The 20,054-nt window shown below is 39.1% G+C and overlaps 1 protein-coding gene, 1 non-coding gene and 1 pseudogene across 5 annotated transcripts in view; 1 reads left to right on the forward strand and 2 right to left on the reverse strand.

Moving 5' to 3' along the window:
- Positions 1 to 20,054, reverse strand: part of OSBPL9 (oxysterol binding protein like 9) — a 167,054-nt gene that overhangs the window by 64,235 nt on the left and 82,765 nt on the right. For all 4 annotated transcript variants that reach the window (XM_037999829.2, XM_037999834.2, XM_037999839.2 and 1 more), the window contains exon 4: positions 11,538 to 11,614. In XM_037999829.2, the coding sequence (XP_037855757.2) occupies positions 11,538 to 11,614 (77 nt within the window). The remainder of the gene's footprint in view (positions 1 to 11,537; positions 11,615 to 20,054) is intronic.
- Positions 511 to 632, forward strand: LOC119626481 (small nucleolar RNA SNORA26). The gene has a single exon (XR_005242637.1). It is a non-coding gene; the product is annotated as a small nucleolar RNA SNORA26 (small nucleolar RNA).
- Positions 13,808 to 16,480, reverse strand: LOC140709430 (ADP/ATP translocase 3-like; annotated as a pseudogene).

The raw sequence follows: 20,054 nt of genomic DNA on the forward strand, positions 1-20,054 counted from the left end.
CTTGGATGTTGCAGGGATGCTGGAATTGTTAAACCAGAAATTTGAAACAGTTATGATAAATATCCTAAGAACTCTAATGGACAAAGTAGAAACTATGCAAGAACAGATGGGCAATGTAAGCAGAAAGACAGAAATTTTAAGAAAGAATGAAAAAAAATGCTACTGATCAAAAAGACTGTAATGGAAATGAAGAATGCCTTTAATGGGCTTATTAGTAAACTAGACAAAGCTGAGGAAAGAATATCTGCGCTTGAGAGTATCTCAACAGACACCTACAAAACTGAGAAGCAAAGGGAAAAAAAGCCTGGAACAAAATATCCAATAACTGTAGGAGAACTACAAAAGCATAATGGGAACACCAGAAGAAGAAACAGAAAAGAAGTGAAGAAAAATTTAAAACAATGACAGAATTTCTACAAATTAATGTGAGACATCAAACCACAGATGAAGAAAGCTCAGAAAACACCAAGCAGGATAAATGGCATAAAAATGGCATAGACACCCTTTCCTGTGCCCTTTCAAGGTTGACGCAGTGCTTTAAGGGGCTAACACAGAAGGGTTAAGGAAGTCTCCACAAACCCCACAGAAGAGATTGTAAAGCTCCTCTTTAGATCCTTTCTGGAGTCACACCTGAGAAAACAAAAACAAACAAACAAAAACTCCGACACCTAGGCAAATGATTTTCAAACTACTGAAAATCAAAGATAAAAGAAAAAAATCCTGAGAGAAGCTAGAGGGGGAAAACAACTCAACTTGCCTATAGAGAAACAAAAATAAAAATTACGTCTGACATCTCCTCAGAAATTATGTAAGCCAGAAGAGTGGGCCGGGCATGGTAGCTCATGCCTGTAATCCCAGCAATTTGGGAGGCTGAGGTAGGTGAATCACAAGGTCAGGAGTTTGAGACCAGTCTGGCCAACATGGTGGAACCCTGTCTCTACTACAAATACAAAAAATTAGCTGGGCATGGTGGCGGGCGCCTGTAATCTCAGCTATTTGGGAGGCTGAGGCAGGAGAATCGCTTGAACCCAGGAGGCGGAGGTTGCAGTGAGCTGAAATTGCGCCACTGCACTCCAGTCCGGGTGACAGAGTGAGACTCAATCTCAAAAAGAAAAGAAAAAAATAAAGAAAAGGGGAATGAAATATTTATTTAAAGTACTGAGAAGCCAGGCATGGTAGCTCAGGCCTGTAATCCCAGGATTTGGGGAGGTTGAGGTGGGCGAACCACTTGAGGTCAGGAGTTTGAGACCAGCCTGGGCAACATGGCAAAACCCTGTCTCTACTAAGAATACAAAAATTAGCAGGTGTGGTGGCGCACTCCTGTAATACCAGCTACTCGGGAGGCCGAGGAACAATTGCTTGAACCTGGGAGGCAGAGGTTTCAGTGAGCCCAGATGGCTGGCGCCACTGTACTCCAGCCTGAGTGACACAGCAAGGCTGTCTCCAAATAAAATAAAGGACTGACAGAGAAAAAAATACCAACCTAGAATTCTGTACAAAACTAAAGACATGTTTACCATATGATCCAACAATGGCACTCCTTGCTATTTGCCCAAGGGAGTTGACAACATACATCCACATAAAAACTTGTATACAATGTTTATAGCAACTTCACTCATAGTTGCCAAAATTTAGAAGCCACCAAGATATTCTTCAGTAGGTGAATGGATAGGTGGTACATCCAGATAATGAAATATTATTCAGCACTAAAATATCTGGAGCCTGTGATCCCAGCGACGCAAGAGGCTAAGGCAGGAGCATCACTTGAGCCCAGGAGTTTGAGGCTGCAATGAGCTATGATTGTGCCACTGCACTCCAGCCTGGGCAATAGAGTGATATACCTTGTCTCTTAAAAAAGGAAGAAGGAAGAAAGAGGAAAGAAGAGGAAGGAAGGAAGGGAAGGAAGAAAGGAGGGAGGGAAAGAAATGAGCCATCAAGTCATGAAAAGATGAGGAAGAAATTTAAATGCCTATTACTAAGGGAAAGAAGCCCATTTGAAAAGGTTGCATACTGTGTGATTCCAATGACATGACATTCTGGAAAAGGCAAAACTATGGAGACATTAAAAAGTTCAGTGGTTGTCAGGGATGAGGCAGGAGGGAAGGAGGAACAGGTGGAGCACAGTGGATTTCTAGGGTAGCAAAATTACTATGTATGGCACTATAATGGTGGATAAATGTCATTGTAAAATCATCCAAACCCATACACAACACCAAGAGTGGACTCTAATGTAAACTATGGACCTTGAGTGATAATGATGTGTCAATGTAGGTTCATTAATTGTAACAAACCACTCTGGTGGGGGATGTTGATAGTAGGGGAGGGTATAGGGAAAATCTCTGTACATTCTGCTCAATTTTGCTGTGAACCTAAAACTGCTCTAAAAGAATAAAACTGTTGTTGCTGTTGTTGTTAGTTAATCAAATCATATTTACCCTAGGCATTTGCCTAGCAAGTCAGACCAAATGAATGAAGCAGAAAACCTTAAAAGACAACTCTTGGAAACAGGATATACAGTTTCACTATTTTGCCTGACTGGTTCCCAGAAGTCTCAAAACTAAAGTCAGCCAATTTCCATGTAGAAACATTAGCCAGATGTCACAAATACACCGCCTAGCATACATACGGTAGAAGCAGTTCCTACTTTATGATCAAGGCCACCATTGTTCCAAAAGTTTGTAAACTGTTTGCAATTTTTAATACATTATCCAACAGAAAGAAACATTTGGTTCCAGGTTAGGAATGAAAACCCTCTATACAACCCCACAATGCCTTGCTCACACTGTATGCTTAGCATCCCTTCAAACAAGGAATGGCATGTATTAGGTACTTAATAAATGTCTGTTGAATAAAATGTCAGGTACTATGCTATGAAATGGCAAAATAAACTACTTAAAAAATGTTGAAAATGGCGAGTCTGGGGAGCAGGAAAGTACAATGACAGGAGGCCATATTTTTGCTATATGAGCCTTTCAGTACCACTTAATTTTCAAAATTATTTTAGGTAGCAACTATTGCTCTGATTTTTACAAGTAACATTCTGCGTTGGTCACTTTATTCTGAAAAAACATGTAGATTTTATTGAAAATGCTTGAGCTGCCAAATTGATTAGAAATACATAACTCCTTGCCACAAGATGAGTGAAACTGCTTTGTATTGTCTAACTAAATCCATCCTTCCTTTCTTTCCTTTCTTTCCCTCCCTCCCTCCCTCTCTCTTTCTCTCTCTCTTTTCCCTCCCTCCCTCCCTTCCTTCCCTTCCTTCCCTTCCTTCCCTTCCTTCCCTTCCTTCCCTTCCTTCTCTTCCTTCCCTTCCTTCCCTTCCTTCCCTTCCTTCCCTTCCTTCCCTTCCTTCCCTTCCTTCCTTCCTTCCTTCCTTCTGAGAGATGGGGTCTCATTATGTTGACCAAGCTGATCTTAAACTTCTGGCCTCAAGCAATCCTGCCTTGGCCTCCCAAAGTGCTGGGATTACTGGCGTGAGTCACCATGCCAGGCAATCTTAAATCTTTATACTAGACTAGTTCCATAAAGTCAAGGGCTACGTGTAGTTGTATTCAATTATATCCGCTACAACTAGTATAATGCATGAAACACAGTAAGTGCTTAAAAAATATTTACCAAATAAATAACTTTCCTGTATGCTCTAAATGTTCCAAATTGAGCATGTACTATTTTACTGGCTACTTCTCCATTTTACTTTACCTGTGGAAGCGGTGACACATCTGCTGTGGAAGAGGTGACACATCTATGTTGCAACCACTTCCTATGGGAAATAGAGGACTTCAAGGGAGAAAAAATATACCCATTTTTCTACATGATATGAAAATATTATCTAACGAGGCCAGGGAAAAACAATACAGTTGTGATAAACAGATCCTTACATATTGTGAAATTAAAATGGATGCTCAAAAAGCTAATCTTCAGTGAAGTAGTTTAACGGTCAAGAAAAATGCTCAAAAGATTTTTATTAGTCTACTCAGACACAAAAGCCATTATAGCTACTGACGGTAGAATCAAGGCATCTCAATACTAAAGATTAATTTTTCAGCAACTCTCCTAAATTGTACCTTAAATACAATTAAGTTATGTTAGTCTATAACCAAAGTTGGGCAGACATATAATTATCATACTTGATAGTTCTTTTGGAAAAAAAAAAAAAGGTTTCACAATGTCTCCATTGATAATGACTTGTAATTCTATTAGGCTGGTGCAAAAATAATTGCACCACCCTAAAACCACATCTCCTTTTCGTATAATAATGTTTTACCCACAGACTCAATAGTATTTCTAATGAGGCTTATTCCAGCCCACCCTGTTCCCTTCAGCCCTCCCTGTTCCCTTGTATACTCTTATACCCTTGTATACAAGGTATCATGGCCTTTCTCTCTAGGGGCTTTAGATGCCCCAGCTAGTGATGGCAAAAAATAAATAAATAAATAAATAAAAATTAAAAAAAAAAAAAACATAAAATTACAGGCAGTACCAATGAAATTCCAATTTCAGCCAGGTGTGGTAGCTCATGCCTGTAATCCCAATACTTTGGGAGGCTGAGGCAGGTGGATCACTTGAGGCCAGGAGTTCAAGACCAGCCTGGCCAATAGGGTAAAACCTCGTCTCTACTGAAAATACAAAAAACTAGCCAGGTGTGGTGGTGCATGCCTGTAGTCCCAGCTACTTAGAAGGCTGAGGCAAGAGGACTGCTTGAGCCTGGGAGGTTGAGGCTGCAGTGAGCTGAGATTGCACCACTGTACTCTAGTCTGGGCAACAGAATGAGACTCTGTCTCAAAACAAACAAACAAACAAACAAATAAATAAATAAAATTCCACTTTGATAACCACCAAAAATAAAATCTACATGAAGTAGCTACAAAAACAATACATATGAGGACAATTAACGCCCAGTTTTTTAGCCCAAAGAATAATCATAGAAACCATTTAAATTTTTGAAATATCAACTCATGTATAGCATAAAGTTAAGAAACATAAAGGTCAGCCGGGGCAGTGGCTCATGCCTGTAATCCCAGCACTTTGGGAGGCTGAGGTGGGCGGATCATGAGGTCAGGAGATTGAGACCATCTTGACAACAGGGTGAAACCCTGTCTCTACTAAAATACAAAAAATTAGCCAGGCATGGTGGTGCACACCTATAATCCCAGCTACTAGGGAGGCTGAGGCGGGAGAATTGCTCAAACCCGGGAGGCGGAGGTTGCAGTGAGCCGAGATCGTACCATTGCACTCCAGCTTGGGTGACAGAGTGAGACTCTGTCTAAAAAAAAGAAAAAAAAGAAAGAAAGAAAAGAAAAGAAACATAAAGGTCTATACAACTCAATTAAACATCTGCGTGAGCATCTTCAAACTTGAATCTAAAGTCTCTACAACAATCTCCTGTGTTTTCATTTCTAATAGCCTATAAAAATTAGTATAGCCACACAGTTACTCAGCTTAGTAACAACCTTGAAACCAAGTTACTTCATTGCCCATATTTGTACTTATAATCAAATTGGCACAACATACTACTTGTCACAGAAGTGACACTGACCAAGTAAATGGTATATCTATGTGAAGTTAAAGCCAAGTGACCCCATGACATGTGCTATGCCAAGGAAGGGTTCCCAGTAGTTAGAACAGAGAACACATCACCATGTTCCACATGGTAGTGTATGTATGCCATAGTTTAAACGAATCTACATCCTAACAGTGAGTACCATTTGCACATTGTGAGTAGTGACCCACTTTTAGCAAGGCAATAACATTCATCACATTAAATTAATGTTAATTTAGATCGTATTGCTTTGTATTATGTTTAACTTGAAATTTTCTTTTGGATATATAGTTCTATTAGATTTTAAACCTAAGAAATTTATACCTGGCTTTATGTTTGCCCACATTAAATAATATTATAATATAATACGTTACTTATATATTGGCATTCGCAGCCTGCAAGAGGTTTTCTAAAATGGGCCCCAATTTACCCAAGTTTATAAAACTGATTTTTATACCTGTATGACATCCAGATAAGCTGCTATAACTCATTTTATTTTGTACAATATAGGATACTATAAAATTATAGGATGTAACATCCTGAGTCTTCTTGTGGTGACCAATCCCTTACTTGATAATCTCACAGCATTTAGTTTGTACTAAAGCTTACCAGGGTTAAAAAAAAAACAACCTGAAAAGTTCCCCTCTATTAATCAGTATCATCAGATATCTACTGAATGCCTCTTACTGGTTAAGAAAGAGGGGATTAAGAAGCACAGCACGCCCTCTGGTCTCCCCTTCAAGGAACTTCCTCTTTGGCTGAATGTAAAGACATGAAAAGATACCATAAGCTGACACACAACAAATTTAGAATGACTACTGGAACTCAGCTTCCATAGGAGTTGAAAGGACAAAGAAGATCTTAGTTTCCTTCTGTCATCTTCAGTCTACCCTAATTACAATTTGCTTTAGGGAGGAAAGAGAAGACAAGCTCAGTCTTAGCCATGCTGAAATGGAATTCTAGGGAGACATCTAACTGGCAAAATCCAAAAGGAAAAAAAGTAAGACTAAAGCTACATATCAAAAGAGATATAAAGATTGGGGGGAGGGGGGAAGAGTCATCTTACAGAAGGTTTAGCTGAATCCATGAAAATGGTGGGGGCTGCTGAAGGGTGATGGAATTAGGTCACAATCTCCAAGAAAACATCATGTGGTCAAGTGAATGTACGTAGTGTTAACCTTGGGAAAGAGCAAGAATATTTTTTCTTTGAAATATTCAAAGCAGAGAAATAAAGTATAGGTGAAGTCACTACGAACTGTTGAAGAAGAAAGCCTTGATTTATGAAGAAGGGAACAGGCTTCTGAATACAATGAAAAAAGTCCACTGTGAGGGTTCAACTGGAAACCAACAAGAAGTCAATAAGATGACTATTAAATCGTAACAGATATCCAGTTAAAGTCAGACAAAAATTGTGATAGATACAACCATCTTGCTTTTGTGACCTCTAACAGTTCTAGAAGCAGAAAAACCAGACAACAGGGGCCCTGGGGAATGAAGACCAGAATGGTATACAGACGAACTATCCAGTCAAGAAATTCTAAAGGTGATAGCAGAAACAATATATATGTTTTTAAATTTTTGTGGGTACATAGCAGGTATATATTTTTTGGAGTATAAAATATTTTGATATAGGCATGAAATAAGTAATAATCACATGAGGGTAGATAGATATCCATCACCTCAAGCATTTATCTTTTGTGTTATAATCTAATTATACTCTTCTAGTTATTTTTAAATGTATAATTATTGTTAACTATAGTCACCCTGTTGTGTTATCAGGTAGATCTTATTCGTTCTATTTTTTTTGTACCCATTAACCATCCCCACTCCCCCCACACTTACATGCCCAACTAACCATAATTCTATTTTCTAGCTCCATGAAGTTCGATTGTTTTAATTTTTAGCTCCCACAAATAAGTGAGAACATGTGAAGTTTGTACCTGTCTTACTTCACTTAACATAATGACCTCCAGTTCTATTCAAGACAGGATTGCAAATGACAGGATTTCATTCTTTTTCACAGCTGAATAGTACTCCATTGTGTTTATGTACCACGTTTTATTTATCCATTCATCTGTTGATGGACACCTAGGTTGCTTCCAAATCTTAGCTATCGTGAATAGTGCTGCAATAAACCTGGGTGTACAGGTATCTCTTCCATATACTGACTGCCTTTCTTTTGGATCTATACCTAGCAGTGGGATTGCTGGATTATGTGGTAGCTCTATTTTTAGTTTTTTGAGGAAAACTGTTCTCCACAGTGGCTGTACTAATTTACATTCCTACCAATAGAGTATGAGGGTTCCCTTTACTCCACATCCTCACCAGCATTTTGTTATTGCCTGTCTTTCAGGGGAAAATAAAAGCCGTTTTAACTGGGCTGAAATGATATCTCATTGTAGTTTTGGTCTACATTTCTCTGATGATCAATGATGTTAGGCACCTTTTCATATACCCCCTTGCCATTTGTATGTCTTCTAACAAAAGCAATGATAAAGCAGCAGACCAGAAGGTCTCCACTGGGAAATGGGATGAGCAAAACAAGAAAGTATTAAATGGCCAGGAAAAATGGAGAAGTAGGGGTCAGACCAAAATGAGAGAAGAAAAGTTCAGATGTAAAGTGACAGAAGAAGATGAAGATAAGAAAACTGTTGTCGAAGAAAACACTTTTTAACTTAATATTTTACAGGTGGTTTAGCTCTTAGTAATGACAAGACCAATGCAGTGGAGTTTAATGGCGAAAGGAGAGATAAAGTTCGATGAAAAATGAAAACATGGCTGGGCATGGTGGCTCATGCCTATAATCTCAGCACTCTCGGAGGCCAAGGTGGGCAGATGGCTTGAGCCCAGGAGTTCGAGACCAGCCTGGCCAACATGGCAAAACCCCATCTCTACAAAAAAATACAAAAATTAGCCAGGCGTGGTGGTGCACACCTGTAGTCCCAGCTACTCAGGAGGCTGAGGTGGGAGGATCACTTGTGCAGGGGAGGCAGAGGTTGCAGTGAGCTGTGATTGTGCCACTGCAACGAGTGAGACCCTGTCTCAAAAAAAAAAAAAAAAAAAAAAAAAAAAAGGACATATAAATACCATGAGGTCAAGAATTAGACTGGGAAGCACTACTATGTAGTAGGAGCTTCCTTATCTTTAAACTGAAGTGGGCGGGGGGAATACACATAAGACTTTTGTGAAAAAAAATTTTTTTAAAAAGCAAAAGAAGAGAACCTAACATGGCAGTAGATATTAGGATATGTTTTAAAGGTAGGTTGCTGAGATCATTGCGTCTCCTCTCCTATACCCCTTTGGAAGACAGCTCTGTGAGTGCCCATCCCACAGTTCCTAACAGACAGTATGTTATACATCTCAAAATATTCAATAAACAAGCAATCTCTACATCAACCGTTTGTTCATTCATTCCTTCAATTATTTCTTCATTTAACTAACATTTACTGAGTGCTACTGAATACCAGGCACTGGCAGAGGGAATGGTAGGAACAGTAGTTGTGTTAGTAACATTTACCAAGTTCTTACTACAGTCAGGCATTATTTCCACCAGTTCTCATCTAATGTTAGTCTATCAAGTTCTAGCAAGTTTACGTTAGTTTATTTAATCACTAAAACAACTCTACGAAGTAGGTACTCTTATTATCCCCATTTTATAGATGAGGCCACTGAAACTCAGAGACAGTAAGTTGAATGTTAATGGTTAAACATAAGTGGTGGGCTCTGGGATACAAACACAGACATTCTGGCTCTAGAGCGAAGTTCTTTACCACACTTTGCCACCTCTGAGAAGATAATCTTTTGCCAGTCAAATGAACATTAATTCTATATTTCTAAATGTCCTATCTTCTCTATGCATGAAGTTTAGGGGAAAAAACCTCTTGTATTACATGTACTTTTAAATATTAAAGCTATTAGAAGTCTAAGACTTCTCAAAATTATCTTTTTCTCCCCATTATTCCCAAAAACATACAAGCTCTCTTCTTAGCAAAAGCTGAAAAATTCCAATATTGGATCTAGTTAGGAACCTGAACTTATGATGTCAACATCAGCTGACAACAGATAAACAAGAAGAATATGATAAGGAGTTAGTGAATTGTGCAAATACTATAGTATTCAAAGGAAAGAGATCATTTTGAACTTGGGGGACTGGGGAAGGAAAGGCCAGTCGGCAGAGGCCAGTCTTCATCGAAGAGGTCAGTTCTAAACTAGGCTTTGAAGAAAAGGGTAGAAGACATTTCACAGAGAAAAGACATCACACACAAGAATGTGGAGGCCAGAAATGAAAAAACTTATTTGAAGAAAAGCAAGTAAGTAATAGCACTCTGGAAGGTTTACGTAGGGATATAATGGCAGAAATGCCTCCAAGGGCAGGTGGCTCTTGTTGAATGTTGAATGTCAGTCTAACCAACCATGAGGGGAAATCTCATCTGCCACATTCAGTCTAATATGATCATTAAAACACTTATCCCTCCCCTCTTAGGCCAGGTGTGGTGGCTGAGGCAGGAGAATTGCTTGAACCCAGGAGGTGGAGGTTGCAGTGAGCCGAGACAAACCACATCTAACTAGATTTACTTTCTGGGGGACAAAGTGAGACTCTGTCTCAAGAAAACAAAAAACAAACAAATAAAAAACACTTATCCTCCTCTTACAGGATCACAAATTTGCTAAAATGATGCTATAGTCATGTATGAAACTGCCTAAATTTAAAAGAAATCTACAGTAATTACAAATTGCTTTTAAAAAGCATAACTCGTAGAGTGGCTAAAGATTTCCTACTTCAATTTCATATTCATTTCTTAAAGTCCCTTAATAACCACATCCTTGAACAATGTTTTCTAAGCTTCTACTTGAACACTTTCAAGTGATGGGGGGTTTACTATTTTGTAGAGCCTAAGATACCCTATGCCACCTTATCTAAACAAGTCAATTCCTGATGTAGAACAAAGTAGACAGAAAGGGTTATAAAACATGTTTTCTACAATTAAATTTTCTAAATTAAAATAAAACAAAATCCCCTATGTGCCACAAATATAAGCTTTCATTGGAGAATAAACATAGAAAAGTATCTTCAGTGTAGTACGGCAGACATTAGTTGCATGTCACCCAAAATCTGTTTTTCCCTATTCTGACTTTGGTGTGGGTGGGGTGGGGTAGGATGAACACACCTTCCACCCTATCAGCAATGTGTTTCTAGTGAGGCCAGTAACTTCGCAGCTCCAGGGTAGAATCTATGACTGTGAAATTGTGATTGGTCAGGATTCGACACATGGCCAAAGCTAAGGTGATCAGCAATAATTGTGTTACTCCTATTAAGGTCTAGAAAGAATAGCCTCCTAGGGACTCAGTTCCAAAAATGTGAGGCTAACATTGCTACGACCACCTTATCACCACCAAGGGAGAACCTATCTGAAAATGAAGCCAATGCAAAAGAAGTGGAACCTAGAAATAGAGATGGGAGATCTGAGTCCTCATGACATGAATTACCTAATTCAAACCACATCTAACCAGATTTACTTTCTTCTTCATGAATCAGTTTGGGTTCAGTTTTCTTTCACTACCATATGAAAGAGTACTAACTGACACATATGGTAATAGCCAAATCCTTTAACAAGAAAATGAGGTGAACTTCTCAGCACTTACCTATTATCATGCATAATTATGTAATTTGGTTGTATCGATAACTGACTACAGATATTAAATTTTTAAAATGAATCTGGCATATTTTAACATAGAATTTCACTTTCAGCATTGTCTTGCACTGTCTTGTTTCTAGACAAAATCAGTATTTTACCCTGCAGAAAGCAGGAGAAAATAAATGAGTATAACTTTACTATATATTATAACACTGTAAAGGAAAAATAAACAACTCAGAAATTATAAGTTCCTATTACATCACATCACAGTTATTAAAAAACAAACAAACAAACAGAAAACAGACAAAAAAAGAAAGCAACAACTAATGAACTATCTGGAAGCCATGTAAAGATCCTTACTTGAAGCTGAAGAGTATGTCGAAGAATCGTTTCTTCTAAGGCATGGATCCACTTCTCTCGCTCATCAGCATCACGAGCTGGAATAAAAGATTATACATTAAAATTAAAAGTTTAATTTATATAATATATCTCCATATTTGAAAGTATAATTTTAAAACTATGATGGCTAACAGAAAAGGTTTTTAGTTGTACCATTTCCTTAATTGGTTCAGCTATCTTTTACAGATATGCAATCTACTTGCAACAATTTATAAGAAAGGGAATAATTGTGTTCAATAATAGCAGGCTACATAGTTCAGACCAACATTCCCACTGAGAACAACTAGAAAAGCTAGACTGATTTTTAAAAAACAACTGGTTGAAGGTATCACAAACCAACAAGGTAATAAAGAATTATCAAGCCAAGATCTGGGAGAAGACAAAGAATCTAGAAGATAAACCCTGTATTTAGGGACACTTCTCATGGAGGCATTGCAAATTCCAGGAGAGGAATTGCACACTGGACAATGCACTTAAAAGCTTGTCAATGTGTGGGGGAAGTCAGCATATGAAAACTCTTACTTTCTGTTCAATTTTGCTGTGAACCTAAAACTTCTTTAATTTAAGAACAAAAAAACCGGTTGGGTGCAGTGGCTCATGCCTATAATCCTGGCATTTTGGGAGGCTGAGGCAGGCGGATCACCTGAGGTCAGGAGTTCAAGACCAGCCTGGCCAACATGGTGAAACCCCATCTCTACTAAAAATACAAAAATTAGCCGGGCATGGTGGTGGGTCCCTGTAATCCTAGTTACTCAGGAGGCTGAGGCAGGAGAATCACTTGAACCGGGGAGATGGAGGTTGCAGTGAGCCGAGATCGTGCCACTGTACTCCAGCCTGGGCAACAGAGGGCGACTCTGTCTCAAAATAAATAAATAAATAAATAAATAAAATTAAAACTAAAAAAAAAAAAAAAAAAAAAACCAAAAAAAACACACAAGCCTTTTCAGGACAAAAGTTGGAAGTCAGGGCCCGCCAACAATGGGAGCTCTGGTAAACAGTCCATGTTCTAGTTGGGACCCCAAACAACTTCTCTGGGGGAGTAGTGATAAACTAGAATTAAAACAATTGCTTGGTCATATAAGTGACCCAGAAAAATCTTGATGCCTGATTGTTAGTGACTCCAGGCATCTACTAGCAAAAGCAAATGAAAATCTTTTCTGTAGGAAGATAACATCATCTTAGCTGCTAAATTAAATTTACATAAATAGTTTTTAAAATACAATGTCTAGCACATAAGCAAAGATGACCAAGTACACATAAATGGAGACACTTTTGGAGACAAAAATCACACATAAATGAGAACCAAAAGACAATAGAAACAGATCAACAGGAGCTCCAGATTATTGTATAAATGATGTAACTTTTTCCTTTTTTATTTTTAGGGGTTTTTTTCCACTTAGATTTATAAAATAATCAAATCAAATACAAATTCCAAAAGTGACAAATAATCAAAATTAAGAATTCAATAGATGAGTTTAACAGCAGATTAAGTGCAACTAAAGAGACAATTACAGAACTGGGAGCAGTTAGAAGAAACCCATCAGAACAAAAGACAGTAAGTCAAAGAGATAGAAAATACAGAAGAAAGGGTAAGCAACACAGAGTATGAGAAAATATAACACACACGTGATTGGAACCCCAGAAGACAAAAGAGAGCATGGCACAGAAGCACTATCTGGCTGAGAATTTTCCAAAACTGATTAAAGACATTCAGAAGTCCTAGGAATCCCAAGCAAGATAAATCAAAGAAATCCACAAGTTGGGCACATCTCAGTAAAAATTACTGCAAACCAAAGATAGGAAATATCTTTAAAACAGTCAGGGAGAAAAAAGGCCAGGTTACTTTTAAAGAAACAACAATTAGGCCGGCAGTGGTGGCTCATGCCTGTAATCCCAGCACTTTGGGAGGCTGAGGCGGGTGGATCACGAGGTCAGGAGATTGAGACTGTCCTGGCTAACACGCTGAAAACCCGTCTCTACTAAAAATACACAAAAAATTAGCCGGGTGCAGTGGCAGGTGCCTGTAGTCCCAGCTACTCAGGAGGCTGAGGCAGGAGAATGGCATGAACCCAGGAGGCGGAGCTTGCAGTGAGCCAAGATCGCGCCACTGCACTCCAGCCTGGGCGATAGAGCAAGACTCCGTCTCCAAAAAAAAAAAAACAATTAAATTAAGCTAGGCTCTCAAAAGAAACAATGAGAACCAGGAGACAATACAGTATGATATTTAATGGCTAAAAGAGAATAACTGTCAATTTATAATTCACTGAAATATTTCCTTTAAGAATTAAGATGAAATAAACTCATTTTCAGATTCACAAAACCAGAATCTGCTATCAGCAGATGCTCATTAAAAAAAATTCTAAAAAGTATTCTTTTCTAGGCATAAACAATGCCTGATGGAAGGTGGTAGGAGCTGCACAGAATGAAGAGCAACAGAAATTATAAGTATGTGGATAAAACTAAATATTCTCTATATACAATCATAATATTTAATAATATCTTGTGGGGCTTTTTCTGGCTCTCAGTGTCCTGTTTTTATTGTTTTGCAGCAGCACGCCTAACACAGAACATAATTACAAATACTGTGCAAAAGAAGAGCAAGTGCTTAAGTACAAATGGGAGATACAATTCCTTTTATTTAAATAAATACTTAAAAACAACTCAGGTCCTACAAGCATGTGTACTCTAGGTCGGAGCTGGAGTTGCCTTGCCTGTGTGCTCACAATGAAGTCATGATTCTCCCACCCCCAATAATCAATACATGGAATCAGGTGCCAATGGGGAATGTGATCACAATGAGCCCCTTTTCTAGAGCCTACCTCAGCCCTCTACAGATATAATCTCTGGCCAGGACAAAGACGACTGGAATTTCTTGAAGGTTCATAATGTGTAATAGTTAAGTATTCTACATGATTTTCTGGGTTGCCATTTCTATGGAGGAGACATATGCACTTAGAAGACTTTCTTCAGCTCATAATAGAGGACCAGATTTGGCCCCATGCCTCTGAGGATGTTGGACCATGCACCCTTGAAGAAGGCTTTGCCCCTTCATCTTAGGAGAGCTTCTGCCAACAATCATGGGCACTTGTGTACGTAATATCAGCTCCTTTGCGCCTGGACTGCATCACCATCCACCTGCACTGTGAGGAGTGGGTAGGAGGCCACGTGGGCCACTGTCATGGCCTGGGAAATCATCCAGCTCATCATGTGGTGGGTGTTCTTGGGGTCAGGGAGCATGCTCTTGGCTGTATCATACACGCTGAGGTAGGTTGCCCAGTACATATGGATGCCCTGCACCAAGACGCTGAAGCCCTGGGACAGGCCTCAGACACCCTCAGGCTTGATCTTCTCCAGGCAATCTGCCAGGCCTTTTGAGCCCCCACTCTGTGCCCAATTTCCCAACATTGGCTGCCAGGAGGGTTCTGGTGAATTCCAGGGGGTAGAAGAAGCACAGGGAGGTGGCCCCAGCCACCCCTCGGGAAGCCAGGTTGCCTGCAATATATCTCCAGAATTGGGTGTGCTTGTGCATGCCTCCCAGAAAGACCTGCTTGTACTTATCCCTAAAGGCAAAGCTGAGGGCTTGCATGGGGAAGCAGTGAATGGTGCTGGCCAGGCACCCCTCCAGAAGGACAAATGCCCTGCCCCTTGGGGATGTGGACTTTGCAGCCCACCACACCACGCTTTTGTAGTGGGTCGCCACAATCTGCTTACTGGCATGTTGCACCCTCAGCAGTGCCTTGACCGACTCAACTCAGGTCGCTGTCCTCTTGGAAACAGCGAGGGTAATGCCTCCGGCCAGTAAGTCCTTGACAAATGAGTGTGGCCTGTTCCATCCTGCTGGCCAGCGGGCAGCGGAGGGAGGGAGGGAGCCATTTGCTCAGCTCTGCTGCTGCTAGGACCAAAAGGCTCTCATGGGATTTTAAATAAATATACGCAAAATTAAACTGCATACAGATTGTATATACAAAACAATTGCATATAGATTGAAAAAGGGAAAATGGAATAAAAAGTTTTAAGTTTCTTATATTGTTTGGGAAGAAGATAAAATTATCAATGATTTTGATCACTGAAGGATTCATGTTATAATATCTAAAATAATCACTAAAAGAAAAGCTTTATAAGTGTTTAACTTCTAAAATTAAAAAATTCAATAATATAGATAATCCAAAAATTGACAAGGGAGAAAAAGAAATAGAATATACAAGACTGAAAGAAAGCATAGAGTAAGATGGCAAATGTTTAAGCCTAAAAAATCAATAATTAAATGTGAGTGAAGTAAATGTGCTAATTAAAATACAAAGGCTTTAAGATTTGTAAAAGTATATGATGCTTACAAGCGGCACATATTACATCACTCTCATTAATAAAGCAAGCAGATGAAATGTTAATAAGGACATAGAAGATTTAAACAGTCTGATGAATAAACTTGATTCAATGAGCATATACAGAACACTGAATATAGCAAACATAAAACAGATATTCTTTTTAAGCAGAACACAGAATATTTCTAACAACTGACCAAATATTGGACCCTAAAACAAGTCTCAACAAATATCAAAGGACTGAAATCTGAAATCATATATTCTCTAATCATAGTGGAAATTTAAGCTAAAAACCAGTTAAAAAAAAAAAAGGTTAATTAGAAAATCTAGGGTTTTTGATGCTCTCTGCTCCTCTCGTTTGACAGGCAGCCGCCTCTTCTCATGCAGCACCAGCCGTGTCCCTGAGACACCATGGTGAAAGTGAAGGCTGGAAAAAACGGATTTGGCTGTATTGGGCACCTGGTCACCAGGGCTTCTTTTAACTCTGGCAAAGCAGGTATTGTTGTCATCAATGACCCCTTCTTTGATGTCAACTACATGGTCTACATGTTCCAATATGACTCCACCCATGGCAAGTTCCATGGCAGCATCGAGGCTGAGAATAGGAAGCTTGTCATCAAGGAAATCCCATCACCATCTTCCAGGAGTGAGATCCCACCAAAATCAAATGGGGGTGACACTGGTGCTATGTTGTTGGGTCCATGAGCATCTTCACTACCATGGAGAAGGCTGGAGCTCATTTAGAGGGGAGAGCCAAAAGGGTATTTATCTGTGTCCTTTCTGCTGATACCCCCATGTTTGTGATGGACATGAACCATGAGAAGTAAGAAAACAGCCTTGAGATCCTCAGTAATGCCTCCTGCACCACCAGTTGATCACCCCCCTATCCAAGGTCATCCGTGACAACTCTGGCATTGTGGAGGGACTCATGACCACAGTCCATGCCATCAATGCCACCCAGAAGACGTGGGTAGATGGTACCTCTGGGAAACTGTGGCATGACGACCATGAGGCTCTCAAGATCATCCCTGTATCTACTGGTGCTGCCAAGGCTGTGGGCAAGGTCATCCCCAAGCTGAATGGGAAGATCACTGGCATGGTCTTCCATGTCCCCACCACCTACGTGTCAGATCTGATCTGCCATCCAGAAAACCCTGCCAAATACAATGACATTAAGAAGGTAGTGAAGCAGGCACTGGAGGGCCCCCTCAAGGGCATCCTGAGCTATACTGAACACCTGGTTGTCTCCTCTGACTTTAAGAGAGACCCACTCTTCCACCTTCCATGATGGGTCCTGCACTGCACTCAATGACTACTTTGTCAGGCTCAATTCCTGGTATGACAATGAAAATGAATCTGGCTACATCAACAGGGTGGTGGACCTCATGGTCCACATGGCCTCCAAGGAGTAAGTGCCCAGGACCACCAGCCCCAGCAAGAGCACTAAAGGACAAGAGAGGACCTCGGCTGCTGGGGAATACCTGTTGCACTCAAATCTAACAGAATAAACAGACATGCAAAAATCTCTTATTGACAGTTTCCATGCCAGACCCCCTGAAGAGGGTGGTGCCTGGAAGGCCCCACCTTGTCACGTACCATCAATAAAGTCCCCTGTATGCAGCCAAAAAGAGAAAGAAAGAAAAATAAAATACTGAGATGTTTTGAATTTTTTAAGAAGAAATACTTCTAAATAATCCATAGGTCAGGAAAAAATAACTGCACTAGAAATTAGAAAACATGTAGAACTGAATAAATGAAAATATGACATATTGAAATTCATTGGATACAGTTAGAGTAGTACATAAAGGGAAATCTGTAGCCTTAAATGCATATATATATAATGCATATATATATATAAAAAATATAAAAGCAAAAAGGCTGAAAACAACAAGAATTTCAAAATGAGTAGAAAAGAAAATGATAAATAACATAAATTAATGAGATAGAGGGCAAACATTCAATAGATAGGTCACTAAAGCCTAAGTTGGTTACCTAAAATAACTAATGAAATTGATCAACTTCTAACAAAACTGACACGAGGAAGAAGGGACCAAGACAACACAAACATGATGGCACAGATCATTAATGTCATGAATGAGAAAGAGGACATCACAACTGATGCACATATTCATAATTCCCTTACTATAAAACTGAACATTTTAATTAAGTGGAAAGTATTATTTAAAGAAATACGATTTACCAAAACTACCACAATAACAAATTTAAAAATTAGATAGTGCTATAACTATTAGGTTGTGCCACAGGAAAGTACCCTTTTGGTAGGTCAAAAACACTCTAATATTAAAATAATTGAAAATCATCCCACAAAGAAAAATCCAAGCCTAGAAGCCTTCACCAGAAAATTCTTAAGGAAAAAAATAATGCCAATCTCTAATACAAAATCTTCCAGATAATGGAAAAAGAGGGAACACTCCACAACTCTTTTTTAAGCCCAGCATAACTTTGAAACCAATCTGACAAGACTGATATTAGTGAAAAACTATAGGCAAATCTAACAGAATAAAGAGACATGCAAAAATCCTATATAAAAACATTACAATACAATAGTACAATCTATACACTGATGCATGACTCCTTGCTCTCCCAGCGGAAAGTACTAAGAATAAAATGTAAAATGAATGAATGACTATGATCGTAAAAAATTAATAGATCATGTCCAAGTTGGGTTTATTCTAGAAATACAAAGTTGGTTGAATATGTGAAAAAAAAAATCGATCAACATCTAACAATACAAAAATATATATGGAACAAGGTAATTCACTACAACATTTTTTGTAATTTTAAAATATTGGGGCCAGGCATGGTGGCTCACACCAGCACTTTGGGAGGCCAAGGCTGGTGGATTACCTGAGGTCGGGAGTTCCAGATGAGCCTGACCAACATGGAGAAACCCTGTCTCTACTGAAAATACAAAATTAGCTGGGTGTGGTGGCACATGCCTGTAATCCCAGCTACTCTTGGGAGGCTGAGGCAGGAGAATCACTTGAACCCGGGAGGCAGAGGTTGTGGTGAGCTGAGATCTCACCATTGCACTCCAGCCTGGGCAACAAGAGCGAAACTCCGTCTCCAAAAAAAAAAAGTACTGGAAACACCCTAAATACTCATACAGAGGAGAGTAGTTGAATAAATCAAGGAATACTATGCAGGTATCAAAAAGAATAAAAGCCAGTTGCAGCAGCACACGCCTGCAGTCCCAGGAGATGGGAGGCTCACTTGAGCCCAAGAGTTCAAAAAGAACCTGAACAATACAGTGAGACCCTATCTCTTAAAAAAAAAAAAAAGGAATGAGGAAGATTTCTTTAGTGATTTGGAGTGATTTTCAGATATACCATCAAATAAAATATTTTTAAAAAGCGAAGTGTGCCTTTACTATAAGAAAAAAGGAATATCAGAAAACATACATGTATCTGCTTATTTGTGCAAAAGAAATACAGAGATTCTAAAGAAAACTAAATAAATTGGTTACCTTACAAGCCATGGGTGAGAAACGATGGGAAGCCAGGAAGAATAGGAACAGGTTAGTAAGAATTGAGGTAGTGACAATCTGAATATATCTTTTTGTATATATTCAGCCTCTCAGAACCATAATGTTTCACATAATTGAACCTCAGTGCCATGGAGTGAATGTTTGTGTTGCCCCAAAATTCCTAGGTTGAAATCCTAACTTTCAATGTGATGGCATTATGAGGTGAGACCTGTGGGAAGTAATTAGGTCATAGGGTAGAACCTCTTTAATGTGATGAGGCAGCTCAGAGTTGTCTCACTCTCCTTTCAACACGTAAGGATATAAGGACAGGAAGTTCACTGTGCAACCTGGAAGAAAGCCTTCACCAGAACTTGAACATGCTGGCATCCTGATCTAAACATCCAGCCTCCAGAACTGTGAGGAAATAAATGTTTGCTGTTTAAGCTACATAATCTATGGTAATTTGTTATAGCAGCCCAAACTAAAACATGAAGTAACTTTGAAAAACAGTATTTTGACTATACAGTGAAAGGATAGGAAAAAAAAAAAGAACCATATACAAATATAATACTCTAGTTAGTAAATTTTATTTTCATAGGTGTACAGGTTAGCAATTCTGTAACTATAAACAAGTGAATACATTATAGATAATGAGAACCAGGTTTCTCA

The sequence above is a fragment of the Chlorocebus sabaeus genome, chromosome 20, assembly GCF_047675955.1.
Source record: "Chlorocebus sabaeus isolate Y175 chromosome 20, mChlSab1.0.hap1, whole genome shotgun sequence".
NCBI classification, from domain to species: domain Eukaryota; kingdom Metazoa; phylum Chordata; class Mammalia; order Primates; family Cercopithecidae; genus Chlorocebus; species Chlorocebus sabaeus.